At 32.5% G+C, this 20,924-nt stretch overlaps 1 protein-coding gene across 4 annotated transcripts in view; it reads left to right on the top strand.

The window, feature by feature from the left end:
• Positions 1–20,924, top strand: part of LOC115211595 (nucleobindin-2) — a 59,465-nt gene that overhangs the window by 34,406 nt on the left and 4,135 nt on the right. Inside the window, exons 3-12 of one of the 4 annotated variants that reach the window (XM_036503338.1) lie at positions 1,445–1,552; positions 4,369–4,495; positions 8,992–9,086; positions 10,235–10,420; positions 10,878–10,968; positions 12,105–12,163; positions 13,970–14,152; positions 18,093–18,221; positions 19,442–19,649; positions 19,698–19,854. In XM_036503338.1, the coding sequence (XP_036359231.1) occupies positions 1,445–1,552; positions 4,369–4,495; positions 8,992–9,086; positions 10,235–10,420; positions 10,878–10,968; positions 12,105–12,163; positions 13,970–14,152; positions 18,093–18,221; positions 19,442–19,649; positions 19,698–19,819 (1,308 nt within the window). In that variant the 3' untranslated portion in view covers positions 19,820–19,854. Of the gene's footprint in view, positions 1–1,444; positions 1,553–4,368; positions 4,496–8,991; positions 9,087–10,234; positions 10,421–10,877; positions 10,969–12,104; positions 12,164–13,969; positions 14,153–18,092; positions 18,222–19,441; positions 19,861–20,924 lie in introns of those variants that run through there. The other 3 variants (XM_036503339.1, XM_029780167.2, XM_029780166.2) reach the window with 3 other exon arrangements.

Raw genomic sequence — 20,924 nt, 5'->3', positions numbered from 1 at the left:
TGAGTTAGTGAATGAGTTCCTTCTGTGAATCTCAAGCCATGGGAATTCTGATGTCAGATGACTCAGAATGACATGCATTAATTAACTCTCTTGCGATGTTGAGTTATAAGTAGGAGACCTTAAAAATGTTATGATAGACAAGAATGTTTGGAGGGAGTGGTTTTGGTCTGTGCAACCATTCTGATACATATAAGTATTTCAAGTTGTGATCTAAACCAATTTTGGGATTACAGTTGTCAAGAAAGAATATATTTGGAATTTACAACAAAAGTATCATGATATTGACCTTTTTGGATCTCTTACCCCTTTCTATTTATCATATTGCCTTTGTAGCTTGTTGAATGATTACCCCTTGTTTTTGACTGTATCTCATGTTTTAAGTTTACTCTTTAAAATGATCTTGGTTTATCAGGTCAACTCTTTCAGTTTAGTATATTATATTTGCTTTTTTGTAAATTGTACTAATTTTATGACTGCTACCTTATTTAATGTTTTTTTTTTCTCCTTTGGGTTGTCTCCTTTATGTTGCTTAAGTTGGTTGAGATGCCTTTCATATAGGCAGCACAATATATAAAGAAGTGATTGTAAGAGAGATAACTCTTTTAAAACTTTTCTAAAGCATTTTTCAAATAACAGCAATCTGCATGAGTATTCATCAACACTTAACTTTAATAGATTGACATCCCAAATAATGATTACAATAAGTGTGTATTTATATTTAAGGAAGGTTTTCTCATTTTAGCAAAGTATATTCTACTTAGCTGGTAGTAATAAATATAAAACTTGTAAGTAATCAGTATACATGAACACAGAGTGAATGTAGTGACACGCAGCTATGTTGTTATTATAATAGCTTTTCAGTGCTAGCTAGCTGCACTCTCAACTCCATTTGCAAAACTGTCTTCAATTTTAACATTACATGACGCCCTTCATTCAAAGAATTGCTCTGTTTTGGAATAACTCTTTCTTTAATTTAACCACTAATTTTTCAAATTCCAGATGAACCCTGTCAATATTATCCAGCTTTTTCATTTTTAATTCAAAGCAAACTTAGGGTTGTAGACTTTATCTGTTGACTGGATTAACGTGTCCATTAAGGCATGTTAAGCCAATCTTGAGTCAAGTCTACTCCATTGCAAACATTTGGATCAGGTATCCAGTCTGATATCCTCCTCCACCTCACCAACCATAGAGGCTTTCACTAAGCTATTAAAAAAAAGTAAATGAAAATTACTGGATCTCTCCTATATTAGAGATGTCCTCTCTTAGATGTGACAATAAAAAAATTCAACTTTTGTAGCAATAGTATTATTGTTAGTATTTGGACAAATTGCTGCAATATGTTATGGGAAAGTATAAGTTTGTTTTGAAAAGGATTTTAGCTTCTCTCCTGGATGATCAAACAATTGAATATAATGTTTTTGTTTTTAATTTCTGTTACCAGGAAACAGGACTTGCTTATGACCGTTACTTAAATGAAATTGTTAATGTTTTGGAGGATGATCCAGCCTTTAAGAAAAAATTAGAAACTTCTGATCTTCAGTATATAAAGGTATCTGATATTTACTTTATTCTTTCTAAAATGGTTTGCAGTGTTCTGAATTATAATTAAGACTTCTTATGATATCATTGTTATGCTAATATTGTTGTATTTTTATTCCGCCAAGGTCAACTTTGCCTTTCATCCTTTTGGGGTCGATAAATTAAGTTGCATACTGGGGTCGATCTAATCGACTAGCTTTCTCCCCCAAAATTTCGGGCCTAGAGTAAAAAAGAATATTGCTGTACTTTTGCATGTATGTAAAATGCATGCAAAGATTAGCATTAGGGTGGCTACCAGTAAATTGTCAGAGCTTGTTTAAAGTGAGTAAAGCTATGACAATGTTTCTCAACCATTGTGCAGTTGTCATTGCTATCTTTCCTAAGTTGCTTGAGCCCAAAAGTACATTTCAAATAATATGCATATAGTGTTGAACATTAATTTTTTTATTTCTATATTTGTACATATAGATTTACTTGGATTATTTTTACAATAGAGTTTTATAAAATTATTAGCAATAGAAAATGTTGATGGATTTTAAAAGTTGAATACAAGTACTTTTTTTTTTGTATATTCATAACAAATTACTTAACTAGCTAAAGTCATTCAAGAATAAAACAAAAATCTATAGAATGTCAGGATACTGCAATTTATTTTATTCTAATAAATATTGAAGTCAATGAAAAACCAATTTGTTTTCCTGTGACCAATTCTTGAATAATAGGTTGTTTTTCAACTTTCTATCTACTTCATTTTCATTTGCAGCAGAGTTACCATAAATAGTAAGCAATGAACAATTTAACTCTTTTTGCCAATTTTGTGTAGGAATCACATATAAATGGCCAAAATTCTATGACTTATTTCTTATCAAACATATCTGTTGCTCTCAAACTTCAGAAATTCATCTTATCAAAATTTTTTTACATCTGATAATTTAAATGGAATTTATGCTAAATCCAGTTTCTCATCAGTGAGTTCAGGAAAGTATTGGTTGCATTTATCTTCTTACTGTAAAATGCAGCAAAATTCCATTTTTTTTTGTAAATTCTGGAAGCCATGTTATTTGATAGTGAAAATGCTGCAAATTTTTTTGTAGTAATACAGGTTTGGTTCATAAAAGTGAACAGCACATACAGATAAAATAAACAATGACACAAAATACATAATTAGTCCCTTATACAACTATTATAGGCCATTGAGGGCATTCTTGATAGTGCATCAAATACTGATTCAACTTTTATTTTAATGTATGGTTTATAGGAGGTAGTTATTTTTTTTTATTTTGAGAAAATCATGTAAGCTCTAGTTTCAACCACTGATGTAAATTTCTTTATCAAGAGTGCAAACTTTCTTTGAAGAGTTCCTAAAATCACTTCAATATTTGTTCAATGCAAACAATATATCAGGAATGGTTGTAATTGTTATCATACTATGAAGGAAGAAGCTGACATTGTAAACTTTTATGTGTTTTGCATCCCAAGAAAGTAAAAAATTGCAGATAAATCATTTGATAGAATAAAACTATTTACTTGGTTGGCTCTTCTACCTTAAGCTAATGAATATATGATTTAGAATGATATGAATAAGAGAAACAGTTTTAAAGAACTTTAGGACTTTAGGTAAGATAAAATAAAGTGTATTCTGAAGATATCCCACTGCCTGAAAAACAGTGCAGTTTGAAATTATTTTGGATATATTGACATGGTCAGTGTTTGGTGAGCTGTAAAAAATTCATTTACCTTAAGCATTTGTACTGTTGATAATATGAGATGCTTCTAAAATTGAGCTGGCAGAAATGTTAGCACGCCAGGTGAAATGCTTAGTGTCTGTTTTTACATTCTGAGTTCAAATTCCACTGAGGTTGACTTTGCCTTTCATCCTTTTGGGGTGATTACTAGATTCATATTTAAACTGCTAAGTACCAGTTGTGTACTGGGGTTGATCTGATCAACTGCCCCCCCCCCCAAAAAAAATTTCAAGCCTTGTGCCTAGAGTAGAAAAGAATATTCTATAAAGACATATCTGGCCATGGGGAAATAGTATCTTGTTTGTAAAGAAGGTGAGGGTTTGTGACAGGAAGGGCATTGAGCTATCTGCCTCAATAAACTCTGTCCTATCCATGCAACTATGGAAAAGTGGATCTTAAAATGAAAGATGGTAGATATGTGTTTCAGTTAAAAAAAATTTAATTTCCACTTACCTTTTTAATTAGTTTTAAAGCTATTAAAGTTAAGACAGGTTTTGATCTTGTTTTCTTGTTTTTTTTTTGCTAGTATAAAAAATGCAAAAGAAATGCACAAAAACTTATGAAATCACTTAATTATACACTGGTATATTTGGACTAGTGTCCTCATTTTGTTTGTTATAGTCACAAAGTTTCAACTATTGTACTCTCTGGCCTTCTTCAGGTGCCTGTCCTATTTGGTAAGCTTTTTGGAATTTCAAACAAAACCCTCTATTAAATCTATGGGTACTGAGTGTTCCCATTCCAGTGTCTATTCCAGAGATATTCTCTTATTCTCTTAATTTGTAATGTCACTTGCTTCTGCTTGAAGCAGAGAATATATTGATTGATGCAGGGACTAAATTCACAATCAAGTAACTCATTATGTACACTTGATTCTTAATTAACATTTATGTTCACTATCCCATTGTTCTGTAGGACAATTAAGTAATGGAAATTAGAGGCATTAGACCTAACCAGTTGAAATATATTAGCATATACCAAGTGTATCTACAAACTTATTTCTGTGATAATCTCTGCTTTATAAAAAATGGAAAATATATATATTGTTTCTGAATTTAACTTGTATTTTTTTTTATTACAGAGTGGTGCAATATCAAAAGACTTAGACTTGGTGCATCTTGGCATTCGGAAAAAATTGGATGAGATTAAGCGAAGAGAAGTAATCCGTCTGAAATCTCTTGTCCAAGAGCAGTTTAAATATAAATCTGGTAAATGAATTAACTTTTGATGTTTCTAAGGAGAGTAGGGAGTCATATCCTGAGCATAAGTTTTTGGCTTGCTGAATCTAGTTCCTAGTTATAAGGATTTCATTTAAGGTGTAATAAATGAATGTCAAGGGAAAGATGAGCATCATACAAGTATCATTTTCCATTCTGTAGGAATGAGGCCTTGTATCTATGTAAGAAATTTGTATCAGAAATCAATATTTTTAAAGAAAGCAGTAGTTCTTATATAGTGGTGACTGAAATTTAAAGGATTTTGTGTTATAGCCTGACTAAAGTGTCAAGTTAAGCTCATGAAGTCACATGACTGTTTCAGCATCTCAAACTTGCAATAAGGGAATATTGTTGCAAAAAATCTGGCAAAGACCTAGTTTTCATAAACATCAGTGCTCATAGTAAGTAGAATTTAGTCAATATACTTTTTGATTTAAAAATATTTCCAATAAATTAATATAACAGGAGATACATTTAGAATAGCATGGCAGCATATGCATTAATATAGTATATCAGCATATACATTAGTATGGTATACCAGCATATACATTTAGTATGGCATATTGGCGTATACATTTAGTATGGCATATTGGCATATACATTTAGTGTGGCATATTGGCATATAAATATAGTGTGGCATATCGGCATATAAATATAGTGTGGCATATCGGCGTATAGATTTAGTGTGGCATATCGGCATATAGATTTAGTGTGGCATATCAGCGTATAGATTTTGTATAGCTGCATATACATTTTGTATGGTACAACAGTATTTACATTTAGTATGGTATGCTAGCATATATAATTAGTATTGTATAGTGACACATTTAGTATGGTATGCTAGCATATATAATTAGTATTGTATAGTGATACATTTAGTATGGTATGCTAGCATATATAATTAGTATTGTATGGTGACATATTTAGTATGGCATAGTAGCATATACAATTTAGTATGGTATAAGAATATGAAAATATTGTTATTGCAACTACTGTTCAATTTCTATGCTTTTGTTGTTATTTAGCTCAAAGACTGCCCTGATCAAACAGACCTATCTATAATCAAAGGCATTCCATCTATGAGTATCTTGTCTTTTTGTCTATATTACATTGTCCTTCTCTGTTTTCAAGATAAGTGATTTGCATGTTCGGTTGCTATTTCTAGCAAGTTGAACTGTCCTGTTCAGGCTCCTATGTAGGTACCTTCTGGTGTATTGTTTTGTTCTTGTTGGTGAAAATCTGTTTCAGCTAGAAAAAACATTAAAATGAAACAAAATCTTGGCATGTTGCCACAGAATAAACCATATGTTGAAGGTTTGCCATCTGCTTAATATGTAAAGAAATGTTGGTCTGTTCCTGCAAAATATGATCAGAAAATTACTTAGTGAACAATGGTAGATGAAACATTTGTGTGTGTGTGTGTGTGTGTATGTGTGTACACATGCACATGTGTATATGTGTGCAAAATATTTAACAATATGAGTGAACTTTCATGAACAAATATCAGATTCTGGCTTTGAGATTTTAAAAATTATAATTCACAGAATTATTCAGAGTTAGCAATAAAATTATTGTTGTTTACATTATATACTTAAAATTTAGATTACTGTTAATATTTATAGCAAATGAATATTTTACTTAAATTCCTAATGCCTTAAGGAAAGACGTATGTTAGACAGTCTCATTGTTGATCTACTGTACATTGAGGTCTTGTGTCTGCTAAACAACTTAATGGTTAAAATAACAGATTACTATTGAATACTGATAAACTCCCAGTGAACAGAATTCACAACTTTTCTTTTTGTGGCCATTTTAAGCTGACCTTGAAAATGGCATGGACATCAAGCAATCTTATTTCTTTTCACTGTGTTGGAACCATTACTTACATTCAGATTCTTACTTACATAAGAATCCGAATGCTGTATGTTAGTAAGATTTTGATGAACAGATTCCTTAATCTTGTTCTGATTTCTAGTTGAAACCAATTTATACTTTTTTTTTTTATCTGTTAACACTATTTTTATATTTGTATAAGAAATTGTGACTTTCTGCATTCTAGTTAAAAGGTGAGATTTACTAATTTGTGAGAGAAAATTGAAAGGCTATATTTGTTTAAAAAATTGAAACTTTTTTAGTAAATCTGAAACTCTGTTATATTTTTTGGTTACTTTAAAGGTGTTTGTTAGTGTAATATATAAATCCTGACCAGAACATTTTATATTTTAATTTGCATTTATATAATTGCTATGTTGGAAAATAATGACGACAGTGATGATGTATTGGCAAAGAATATTACCTTCATGTTTTGTTAACCATTAGTACACTGTTGTCTCTGGTTCAGTTAATTCTAGATTCAAATTAGTTGACTTAGTAATCTTAGTTTACCGCTGTTCTGTTGTGGACCAAGGTGTTAAATAAAATGTTTGTTCTGTGAGTGATGCTGTGTTCTCTAATTCATTTGGTCATAAAAGCACCACTGAAAACTTTGTCTTCAAGCTGTGTATTTTGTAAGATATATCTACTTTGATCGGATTTCATTCAGGAAGTGAAAGTCTAATATACAACTACTTGTGGTCTTGTTCAGTTCACAATAGAATAGTTATCTGATACGTAGTTGTATTTATTATTGAATTATAGGATAACTGTGTATGAGTAGAGAGCTTATGAAGAGGTACTTATTGATAATGAAATAGGATACATTAATTGTTTCCAACAACCTTTTAGATGCCTAAAACAGCCATCCTTGTCTTTGTGTTTGTTCTTTTTGCCTTCCTTTGTTTATTCTTTGTGTTATTCTCTGTTTATTCTCTCTTGTGTAGTTTCTGCAAGCTAAATTCCCTCTCAAGGCATTGATTGACATGAGAATGTAGTTGAAGACTCCAGGTACCACACAGTGGAACTGAATTTGAAACCACTTGGTTATGAATTATGCTTCTTCAATTCAGTCATACTTGGTGGCAAATTGATTGAGTCATTGAATGCCTTTCATTATTTATTTTGGCTCTCTCTGGTCTGAATTTAGATACTACTTTTCATCCTTTTGTAGCAGATAAATAAAATACCAGTTGAGTACTGTAGTTAGTTTCTCTTTTCTTTGCTTTTTAACCCCCCCCTCTCTTCCCCTTCACTAAAAAATTGTCTGTGTGCAGACCTTGAGAGGGATGGGCTCTGCTGCATCCAAAAAAGTGTGTAAGGCATGTCTTATGTAATGTTGACACACCTGTCACTCCATCAGGAATTGAGGGTGCTTAGTACACACACTTATGTAGTGGGAAAGGTGTAGCAAAAGATGTTGAGGTAACAGATGAAATAGGCATGTGGATGACATCATAGTAAAACAATGGGAAAGCATCAGATTGTAGGTTAAATAATTTATTTAAATGACGGTCATCATTTTTTGACAGGACAAAGAAATTTCTTTCATGCCTGTTTGGTCAATGGTGGATCAGACAAGTGAGAATCCTTAGATTCGGCTTCAAATCTCAGCTCGGAAAAAGGAAGTGTTAGTTTATTTGTATACACCGAAAATTTTACTGCATGACATTACCAACTTACTTTGAGCTGGCCAAGAAGAAATTAACAGGGTAAATACTGTGCCAATATGATGATGTAGAACCAGACATGTTCTGTGTCTGTGTGTGCATTGGTCATTCAGTGGTGTCTGTTTATGTTCTGCGTCTGCTATTTTGTTGGGTTGTTCATGCTGAATATCTGGTTCTCTGTTGCCTGTTTAACTGGTGAAGTTACTTGCTGGCCGTCTCATCTCTGGCTATCTCTCTCTGCTGTCCCTTGTAATGGTCGTGACAGCTAGAAGGATAGACATACCACAGGAGAAATTCCTACCTATGTAGGTCGACTCCTGTCCACTTGAACCTTAAATGACACAGCTGAGGTTGAAGGGAAACCATCCATCATTTTTTGCCAGGACAAAGAAATTTCTTTTGCACCTGTTTGGTCAGTGATGGATCAGACAAGTGAGAATCCTTAGATTCCGTTTTGAATCTCAGCTCAGTAAAAGGAAGTGTTAGTTTTTACACTTATAATCAATATAATCTCTGGGTTAGGCATAGCAAAATCAAAGGCAGGCTAATAGTAGATAAAGATTTTGTGGTAGATGCACAGGAGTAGTTAGCAATCAGTTGCACCAAGGAGGAAAAAATCTTTGCAATGCTTGTAGTTGTGAAAACGGTAGTGATGAAACAAAATAGCAATATTTTGTTTTGTTCTGAGTTCAAATCCAGCTTGATTTAACTTCTACCAGTTCCAATAAATATTCACCCATCATGCTCAAGAGTCAATTCAGTTGACCTGGTACCAATGTAAGAGATGGATATTTACATGACAACTCCATTTCAAAATTTTAACAATGTAAAACATCATTATTATGTATATTTGGTAGTAGTATGCATATATGTAACTGTAAATTAAATTTGAAAGAAACATTTATAAACTTGTAAATTTCTTTCTTTGAAATTTATTTTCAACAGAAGAAAGAAATGGTAGAAAAGTGGCTTTGCATCATGTCAATTTGGATAATCCACATTCATTTGAAAAAGAAGACTTGGCAAAACTCATCAAACAGGTAAGCCTTGAAAATGTTCAAATTCTTCATTTGTGTAAGAATAGTCAGGAGCATGTCATCTTTTACTATAGAATTACTCCTCCAAGAGGATTATTTTTCTGAAATTCCATGACGATTACCAAAAAGTAAATAGAAAATAAATAGTATGGGTAATATTTCTAAGTCACAGATTTATGAGAGCAATGCTTATCTTTGGATTTAATTGGCCAAAATGAATGAGAAATTGATCTTTCTTCATAAGATCTGTTAACTATTCTATATATATGTAAAATAATAATAATGAAATTATTGTATACAGTGCTCAGGTGCACTACAACTTGTCAAAAGTGCATATAAAGCATATGCAGTCATGTACAAATGTCTAAAGTAATGAGAAGTAAATGTTCCTGCTTGCAAGACAATTGGATACTTTCAAAGGTTAAAATTCCCTGACCTATGGACACTGTTTTGATCCTTTATTCTCCTGACCATTTCACATTTAGAAAGTGCAATGAACTTGTGGAATCTGAGACAAATTTTTAGAAAAGATTTTTGGTAACTTATCATCAGACTCACTGACGTTCTTGTTGCACTTTTCTGTCTCAAATTGGTTCTTATAATGTCTAATATCATTTACATTAAATCTTAATTAATTGAAAAATCAATGAGCTTAATTTAATATCGTGCATATGTGAACTGTAGTCTGGCTGTGACCTGTTTTAAATTGGCAACTGAGCAGGTTTCAAGATCATAACCTTCTTTAATGCATAACTAATAATTGCTTAGTAATTATTTGTATGACAATACTCTTTCTCAGAAATATCAAAATGTAACTGAAGTAAATAAGTAATAACAAAGACATAAAATGTTGAATACAAGTACTCTAATACTAAGAAATAATGATATAGAACACTGTCAGCTATAAATACTCATGTATGGTAAAGTAATTATAGTTAAGAGTAGCTGTTAGAAAAGGAGCATAAATTTGATTAATATTGTGTATTTCAAGTCAACCTGAATTTACAATAAATGAATAAGAATAATAAGAATAGTTTGAGAATGATAATTGCTAAAATAATTTATTTTAAAGCCCGTCTTAAACTTTTTACATTCATTTGTAAATCTGGGATAATAAATCATTTTCACTGTATCAATATATATTTTAACAGGCTACTCATGATTTGGATGAATTGGATCGAGAGAGGAAAGAAGACTTTAAACAATATGAGATGAAGAAGGAGCATGAAATAAAACAAAAATTAGCTAATCTGAATGAAACTCAACGAAACATTGAAGTTCAACATATAAAAGAAATGAAAGAAAAACATAAGCAACATCCCAAAATACATCATCCGGTTTGTGTGATACTTTTACATATCCCATAACTTTTCAGCATTACCTCATACAGACAAAAGTTAAAAAAAACAAACAAAAAACAGCTTTTGAAGCTCATTTCTCTGTTAAGCTCCTCTTTAACTACTTTTCATTTTGAAGCTTTGAAACTTGCATTTTATTTTGTCTTAGATTATGGATGCATCTGTTGAATAATTCTTTAAAGTTAACATGTTTGATAAAGCATACAAAGATTAGTACTTTAATTTACGCAGTGTAGTAAAAGATGAAAAATTTGTCTGGTGAGGAGAAGCCAAAATTTATTCATGTAATATTGCAAAATTATTGCCTGTGTTATCTACAGAGTATAACTTCAACATTTATAAACTGATTATTTTTGTTTTGATATGATCTTTCTAAACTTTCTTTTCAATAATTATAAAATTTTAAATTTTACTAATTGCTTTCTCTGTTTTAAAGGGTAGCAAAGCCCAGCTGGAGGAAGTCTGGGAAGAAGTTGACCGTCTAAATGGTGAAAACTTTAATCCCAAGACCTTTTTCAAGCTACATGGTTGGTATTTGTTTTCAATAGTTCTTGTCATTTGGTAGTGGACATTATTGGGCCCCACCTTCAAGAGTTTAAGTTAATTATATGAACATAGGCAGTGGATTGGCTGAATTACTAGAGTGTAGGGCAAAATGTTTCACAGAATTCTGGCTCTTTTCATTTTGAGATCTTGGGTGATAGATTTAATCATTTAACAACACCACTTAGTCTTTGGGCACCTTTAGTGGAGCTCACTTTATTACAAGTATTCAGACCAGTGTAAGGACAATTTCCTCCCTTCTTTGCACCAATTCTAGAGGCCTCATAAAAGTAGAATCATTACCATTTCTTACCTGATCAAATGATAAAAAAATGAACTTTGGCATTTATCTCAAAGTTTGAGAAGCAAATTGATCATCATATAAAGAGACTTAACTCACATGAAAGCATTTATGTTAGGTGTAACATTTTTATTCACTCTGAATTAGGCTCAACAAACTTTTACACAGATGTTGTCAACTGAATTTCACTCACAATGCTTTAGTCACTGCTTTTGAATCTGAAACTGTGGTTAGGAAATAAATTTCTTAACAACATAGTCATTCTAGCAACAATTTACTAGCAGACTGTTTTCCATTTGTATCGTAAATCATGATAAATTTAATACTGAAAATGTTAAGTGAAGTCAAAATCTCTAGAAAATCAACTGAACAGGCAAAAACTAATTATTTTGCTTAAAGTCAGTGTAAAGTTTGGAATGGAATTTGAATTACATAATCCACACTTGTTGAAAGCATTGTAATCATTTACTCTCTGAAGGCTCTTTGGTGCCAAGATGATGAGGGTAGTGCAGTCTTGATATATTTTGCTATTTGTACCCTTTACATCAACAACTGTAGAGCTGCATAAAGAAATGCAGTTGACATTAAGCTTTTTGTAAAGTTAACATTTGTAAAGTTTTCATAACAAGATTTTTGTTCTGCACTGTCTAGAATGATAATTATTGTATAATGATGATAGTGAGTAAACAAAATTCTGATCTGAATTAGTTCTTTTAGCTACGTTTTTAAATAAAGAAAATAAAATATAAATTTTATAATTTTGCTCATTTTTCACTTAGGAAGACCAACAATTACTTCAATATTTTTCTTTCATTTTAGATGTCAATGGTGATGGTGTCCTGGAGCCAAGTGAAGTTGAAGCTCTTTTTACAAGAGAGGTAATGTATTGTTTTTTGATTGTTTCAAGAACTGAGGTTAAAGGTACACTATCGATGATCATCTTGTCTTTTTAGACAATTCATTACAGAATACAATATCTAAAATACTCTTTTCTTATAAAACAGTAGAGTGTTATTTGAGAGAGAGATAGATGACTGCCATGTGTAGCACATTGAGGAACCAACCATGCAGAGATTCTCTCAATACTTGTTTCAGAATATCGTCTTCATCATTTAAAGTCCTCTTTTATTATGTTAGCATGGGTTAGACGGTTCAACATAAACTGATGAACCAGGAGGCTGCTATGGCATAGCATCTGCAGCTGGAAATTCGTCCTGACGCCATTGACTTCACAGAGTGTACTGACTGCTTTTTTCATGGCACTGGTGAGCTTACAAAATACTTGTGAAGCAAGATCTCTTCTCTCAACTGAGTGGGGTATAGTATTAAGATATATGAGAGTATGATAGAGGTGAATATATGACTTCCCTTTCTAGAGAATGGGAGAAAGATGTAAGGTTAAAGTATTACTAATTTTACAATCAAAACAGCATAAATTTGTCTGCCTATTTTGCATTTGGGGAATTCAGTATGTAAACAGTATATTTTTATGTTCCTGACAAGTTCAGCTTTTTGATAGTTATGTAAGCTTACATCTTTTTCTTATAGGCATCTGATTTTTTCATAATTATTATATTATAAACACTTTGTAACAAGATAATGGCATTACATTCCAGCAAGTTATTTTTATGAGTCTTTTAGAATTAAGATATATAAAAGTTTTCTGATATATTTTTCTTTAATCCATATTACTGATAATTAATTGTTTATTTCTATTATAATGTTTTATTATGTAATTTGAATTCACTTTTGAAAGATATGCGTGTCCTGGCCACAAACAATACAGTACCGTTGGTAGGATATGAACCACCAACCTCTTTGTAGGTTGTCTGGCACTCTATTAATTTGGTCAATTACACTGTCTATTCTACTCTACGAAACCTGTAATATATATTTTTACAACTAAATATTAATGAAACACAACTTGGAGCTAGCTATAACTGTATTAACTTCAAGTTCAACAGTTCCCTATAAGATCAAGGCTTTTGTCTTTCCTTGAATTATTAAATGACATTTGTTCCTGCTTCTTCTATCCACCTACCTTTCCAATGGCAAAATCACTGGTATGAATTATTGGTTTCCTATTTTTCTTTATTTTGCCAAATTTCAGTGAGGTTTCATTGAAAAAATAAATAAATAATAAATAAAAAGCAGGGTGGAAGAGAACTTTTTTTTTAAAGTTAAACATTGTTACTTAAGATAACTTACTGATCAGATTGTGACTGACATGTGTACCAGTGCAACATTACCATTTTAAACAAGTTTCTATATACAGTTCTATATCAGAATATCTATGGCTAAAATGCTTATCATCATCATCCTTCTCTGCCTCCTCCTCATTTAATGTCTGTTTTCCATACATCTATTGAATTTTCTATGGTTATCATCATCATCATCATCGTTTAACGTCCGTTCTCCATGCTAGCATGGGTTGGATGGTTCGACCGGGGATCTGGGAAGTCAGAAGGCTGCACCAGGCTCCAGTCTGATCTGGCAGTGTTTCTACAGCTGGATGCCCTTCCTAACGTCAACCACTCCGTGAGTGTAGTGGATGCTTTTTATGTGCCACTGGTACAGGTGCCAGGCGAGGCTGGCAACGGCGTTGCTTTATATTCAAACATATTTTTCTTTTTAGAATAATTCTTATTTACTGCATCTCAGACCATTTTTTTTTGTATTGTTAGATTGAAAAGATGTATGATCCAAATAATCCCGAGGATGATATGAAAGAAGCCAAAGAAGAAATTAATCGGATGAGGGAACATGTTTTCAAAGAAGCTGATACTGATGACAACCATCTTTTGGATGAAAAAGAGTTTGAACGTCTTACTCAACGAGAAGAGTTTGGAAAAGATGAAGGATGGAAGGTATAAATTTTATTTTTTATATCGATGTCTAAACTATATATTAATTAGGCAGTCATCATCATCTGCAATATTATTTTCATGTTTGTCTTTTCAAATTGTTGGCTGAATTTTCAGGATGGAATGCTGGCATCCACTGTGTTAATGAAATCTTGTGTTCTTGAAAATGCCTTCTTTGTGACATTGAAGTCAACAGAAAATAGGTGTCACATTATGGAATGTCATGATATAGCAAAATTTACAGCAATGCAATGTTTCTGTATCTAAGGAAATGTCTGTATTACTATTTCTGTCCGTTGTGTGTGCCATCACATTTGGGATATCTGATATAATATTTGAACTAATGGAGCAAGCAAGGGAGGCAACTTATTAGAACTTGTTTGGATGTTATTAGTGGTTATATAGTAGACTATGTTGTAATGAAGATCACATGTTAATTTTCAGCTTGTGACATATATAAGCATGTAAAAAGTTACTTCGATATTATATATTCATGCGCATATTGTATTGATTTTTTTTTGTAAATTCTATTTGATTCAGTTCAGTTTATTGCATATCTGTCTGCAAGAACAAGAACAAAAACAACAGTAACAATTTTTACAATCATTTGGTAATAAAATTGTGCGGTGTGTGTATATAGTATTACCTACACTAATTATATTATAAGAATGCATGTCTTCATATGGTTTTTGCTTTATAGTGAATGGAATGGGTTATGTGATGTGTATGCTATCATGTGTGATGTAAGTGCAAGTGCTTGTCAATAGATGAGGTTAATAGTGATGATGAAGTTATATCCTACTATGTATTTAAGAAAGAAAAACAGTAATAACATGAGAACTCATAAGGATGTAGTTGATTTTAAGGATAGGAAGTTTGTTGAAAGAGAATTGGCTGTAAGCATGGAGAAAAACCTATTTTGAGTAATCATATATGTCATCAATTTACAAACTGGCTTTTCAAGTAGTTGATTTCAAAATGGATTATATGATCACAAATAGACAGGAACCTAGTATACTTGATCAACAATCAGAAGAAAATGGAGGAAGCATATAAATAATAAGCTGAGTAAAATGTAGCTTAATAGACCAGTAGAAGGAAACATTATTTCTTATGTCTTTTACCTTTAACTCATTTCAATCATTGGACAGTGGCCATGCTGGGGCACCATCTTGAAGTATTTTAGACACCAGTGCAAAATCACCCCCCTCCGACAAATCATCCTAACGAGACGTCTGCATTGGCTGGGTCATGCCCTCCGTCATCAACCAGGAGAATTCATCTACGAAGCAATTGCTCCAGCTCCCCTTCAGGGTTGGCAAAAGAAATGTGGTGGACAATGAATGACCTGGCTGATGACAGTCAAGGCTGATCTGGAACCCAACCTAGGCCCCCATGTCTACGGTGTTTGCTGCTGGAATAGGGAATGGTTGGAGATCACGCGGTCGTTAACCTCAAATCGCCAGGCTCGGTCGGTGTTTGTGAGAGATGTAGCATTGAGGATAAATAAAGCCAGCTCAACCCACCTCGGGTGAATGCTGTCTCAAGACAAGAAGAAGAAGACTTTAGACATACAAATTGACCCTAGTACTTATTTTTTTAAAGTTTGGTACTTATTGTATTGGTCTCTTTTGCCAAACCACAAGGTTATGAGGACATAAACAAACCAACATCATTTATAAAGTAGTGGGAGAGACACACACACATATTCATATGCAACAGGCTTTCGCACAGCCTCTCTCTACCAAATTCACTCATAAGGCATTAGTTGGCCTTGGGCTATAGTAGAGGACGCTTGTCCAAGGGACTGCAGAGTAGGACTGAACATGTGGTTGTAAAGTGTGTTTCTTAAGCACACAGCCATATCAAAGTCTAGGAGATTTAAGATTACTTTGTTTCACAGTATCACACTCAGCTTGGTGAGATAATGGATGAAGCTTCTTTTGTAATGTCTTCTTTATATACTGGCAGAAATAAAAATAAATTCTTCAAAACATCCTTTTAAAATGTCAGTCAAAATAGCTGTAACAATGCCCATAGACTTCGTATGTCCTTCCAGACTTGTGAAATTGATGCATTTTGATGTTTATTTTGTTGAAAAGTATCTTCAGAAAAATGGTGTGGTTTGGTTGGTTTCCAGAGGATTGTAGTTCTGGGGAACAAGGATTTGGTGAAGTTGGAGTATAAGATGCTAGATGATTGGAAGGAGAAATGGATGTGTCTTGTGAGTCTGAATAGGGTTGGTATGCAGTTAATTCAATGGAAAGGAAACAAAAGTTGTTATGATAATAGTTACAGTTGACTTTGCTGGTGTCAAGTATAACAAGATTACTTTAACCAAAATATTAAAAAACAAAGAACTTCTGATGTGTAACATAGAGTCAGTGCTTGGAGATCTGTCTCTGTGGAAACTATTTGTAGTTTCTCACTGAAGGAGAGAAGATCAACAAATTGGTGGGGACTGTTTGTAACCATTTTCCATTAACTTTGAGATGTTGGCAGTGAAAGTGGGTTGGTAGGGTTAGAGTTGGGAGCCACTGTAATGTGTAATTGAAGATTAGGATAGATTCCTGTTGAAAGAGAGAGATTGAAAATTGAGACTGGAGTTTCAGTGCAACGAAAGAGATGACTTTGTAATCTAGTGACTTGGTGAGATTGTTGGAAATGTTACTTGTGGCAAATGAATTTAGTTGTAAAACTGAGGGTGGAAGCTTTTTTCATCATGAATGTTGCTAATAGTCATCTTGTTTGATGTGTAATGGGCAGGAACATTCGACAAAGACCATTTTGGCAAGGTGCCAGTAGGCTCTACTACATTTTAGGTGATGGGAAAGCTTGTAAGAAGATGTAAACATTACAGTTCTGATTGGTTGACTAACTCCAGATGTTATTGACAATACTCTTTGCCAGTATTGCTGCAGCACTGTTATAGGTAAACCACTTAGAATTTTAGGTTTATGAGCTTTGGTTGTGTAGTAGGAAGTAGCATGTCTTAGAAGGTAGTTTGGGCACCCACTTGGCCATTTTATTTATAATCATGCAAGGCCTATCTGCTTTAAAAGGTCTTGAGAAAATGAATGAACATCATATGACATTATGACTCTAAAGGTCCAATCTTTTGTAAGAAAACTACATTTGATGAAATTAGAGGTATTAGTATATTGGTTAGTAATTTCTTTTTTATTAATGACCATTAGGTTCAAATTGAACAAGAAAAAGAAATGTTGATTAGGTTAGGGTGCAAATCTTAATTCTAAGTTTATTTAATTTTGATCCTTTTGTTACCACATCCATCTCAACAACTCTTGCGTGTCATGTACATACGACAGTATCTTTTACATAATTATGCTTATCAAATACTGCTTGTTACTGGAAATCTCTTATGATCAGTTCTATAAGATTATATGCCACTTGCAATACTTGACTATTTATTCTTATTAATTTGTAAATTACCTAAATCATCATTAATGTTTTATCAGCTCAAGTTTCATAACTATTTTCTAACAACACAAAAACAATTTTTTTTGTAAACTATCTCTCAGTAGGAGATGCATTGTTTATTGATGAAAGAATATGAAGGGATTTCAAAATGGATTGTTGGACAAATTGGGATCTTAAAAGACTTGGAGAATGAATAGTATATTCAATGTTAGCAATCACTTTATAAGATCTTAGCAACACAAATCTGTAATTTGGTTTTAATCTTAGTTTAAATATTTCTCCTCATTCCATGACTAGCACCCTTAGGAAAAACATAGCTTTCACTCCAGTTTCGATCATCAGCTCCCTTTAAATCAAAGAGCATAGCCCCATTGATAGATGATATTGATTAGAAAATGATATTTGATTTTTTTAGACTATTAAATTCATGTGTGAGGTAATGATAACAAAGGATAAATGTATTTGTAATCTCTAATTTTGAAAACCCCATTTACTTTTGAAGGGCTTGGATGAAGATGATGAAATATATTCAGAAGAAGAAATGCAACAATATGAGAAGATGTTACGTGAAGAAGAAGAGCGCCTTAAAAAGCAACAAATCTATGACAATTTGGCTCAACCAGGACAAGTGGTGATTAAAAGTTTTTTTAGTTTTAAAGTTTATGATTAATTTAAGTATACGGAGGAAAATATCTGTAATAAAGTGTAAATGGAAAGTTTCTAGAAAGAAAACACATTTCTGTGCTATACTAACACAATCCTTATATTCTAGTGCATTTTGGAAAACAATCTTGTAGCTACTATGTAGATTACTTGTATCAGGTGTAGATACATGCAGCTCACTTCTTTAAGCATGTAAAATACATAACTATTTGGATTTACCTCATAAGAAATTTACTGGGACATGACATTAAGATGAAATGGTTGAGGTCAATGACATCTTGTTCAGTGCTTATCAGTCATAATCTATGTAAAGATCCTGGAATAATTTTGTTTTAAGCTGTTAACAAGCAAGAAGGTATTTAAGAAAGAAAAACAGTAATAACATGAGAACTCATAAGGATGTAGTTGATTTTAAGGATAGGAAGTTTGTTGAAAGAAAATTGGCTGTAAGCATTGAGAAGGTGTACTGAGAAGCTCTTTGTTGGTGCATCAGCTAGATTAAGTGATAGCTGCTAACTTACTGAGTAAGTTCACAAGAATCGTACACTGTTTTTAAATAGCTCTACTTATCTTAATTTTAGTAGTTGCTCTACTTATCTTAATTTTTGTAGTTGCTTGTTAAGTATTAAGCAAGGATTTTTAACTAAAGTGACCAGACAGTTTATGATTTGCTTTTTCAAATTTGGCTCCTATAAAACTGTTGCAGCATTTAAAAGGTTGGAAAAAGTAGTTGAAAATAATTCCTTTCTTTGAATGTATTGTAGTGATTTAGGCTAATTGAACTTACAGCAGCTAACATTGAAAAATTATTATTAGTATTGGCGCTTATTTCTAGTTTTTGTGGATGAAATAAATTTCTTTTAACATATAATGCTAGTCTGTCACAAGTAACTTTCTTAGAAGTTTCTTAGAACAAACCAGTATTTTTTTCTTAAAAGTTACTTAGGACTGACTTAACCTAGGAAAAGGTTTAGTTGTTACCTATTCAACTGAGTAAACTTAGGTTTAATGTGTTTAATCAAAATCCCAGGGAAATACCTACAGTAAGCTATGAATTTATATATAAGCCAATCAAGACTTCATCCTCTCAATTATTTCTCTTCTACCCTAATAAATATAGAATGTTCAAATTCATGAAATTATGTCAAAATACTCATAACCTCTTTGTTGCATTTCTCTCTGTATTAGGTGCAGCCTGTGGATCCAAACGTTGTTCATATGCAGCAACCACATCAAGAACAACAACAACAACAGCAGCAGCATCAGGAGCAACAAAATCTGCAGTATGCACATCAAGAAAATCTCAGGCAACAGCAATTGGCTGCTGCTCAACATCAACAGCAGTTTGCTCAACAGCAAGCTGCTTTACATCAACAGCAGCAACAGCAGCCTGTAGGTCATCAGCAACAACAGCCTGTGGGTTATCAGCAACAACAACCTGTAGGTCATCAGCAACAACCTGTAGGTCATCAACAGCAACAACAGCCTGTAGTGCAACAGCACCAGCAGCAGCAGCCTGTAGTTCAGCAGCAGCAACACCAACCTGTTGTTCAGCAGCACCAATAAAACTATGTTGGGTAACAACAATTAGCAAATCCTTTGTAAGTGTGTGTGTCTTTTCATCAACTTAGTGATTATTGTTCATAATTTCTGTTAAAATTTTGTACTGTGTTAAGCAAGTTAAATTTTGAGAGAAATTAGTTTAGTTGAGTGAAATATTTTACTTATGGGTATGACACAAGTATTCATGTGCAGTCTACTAATAGATTCATGTAAAAAGTAGACTGTGGATTTGTGAAAAAATCCTATTTGCCAGGCCTTATTCAAATAGGTGGGTCAAATTTATAAATCTTCATAGGGTTTGCTTCTTACATGAAATCAGTGGTAGCCTGCATATGAATCTGTTGTACCCATTAAGAAGTATCTCAGTAGATGAGGGTAGTTTTTCTACCTGGCTGACTCCTATCATCTGTCTTACCTTACCTATGCATGCATGGAAGATGGATGTTAAACAATGATGATGATGATTTATATATATATATATATATATATATATATATATATATATATATATATGTGTATATATATATATATATATATATATATATGTGTATATATATATATATATATATATATGTATATATATATATATATATGTATATATATATATATATATATATATATATATATATGTATATATATATATATATATATATATATATGTATATATATATATGTGTATATATATATATATATATGTATGTATTAGCAACAGAGGCAGTATTAGTTCAAAATAGCATTCTGTACATCTTACTTAACATAGATGTATGATAGAAAACCTCACAATTGGAGTATTTGTCATGAGACAGCACCTCATATATGCAGAGTGCTAAAAAAGCACAGAAGCATATCAGTAGTAGGCAAAATGTGTCCAGTAGTGGAATTGTTGAATCTAGATTTCTGCTTCTTTGTTTGAGAATCATCAGCAGAAAGTATACATTTAGCAACCACATGCTAAGAGAAATTTACCTTCTACTGATATACAAATGTAGTGATTAACAAGGCACTGGTGTTGCAAATAGCTGGCATGCTCAGAAAAACCTTGTTATCAACATTAGAAACAGTATTAATTCAAAATGAACTGAACTCGACCCACTTCAGTCTTGAATGA

The sequence above is a fragment of the Octopus sinensis genome, linkage group LG5, assembly GCF_006345805.1.
Source record: "Octopus sinensis linkage group LG5, ASM634580v1, whole genome shotgun sequence".
NCBI classification, from domain to species: Eukaryota; Metazoa; Mollusca; class Cephalopoda; order Octopoda; family Octopodidae; genus Octopus; species Octopus sinensis.
The sequence above is the reverse complement of the archived record's forward strand: the minus strand, read 5'-3'. Positions and strand labels throughout refer to the sequence as shown.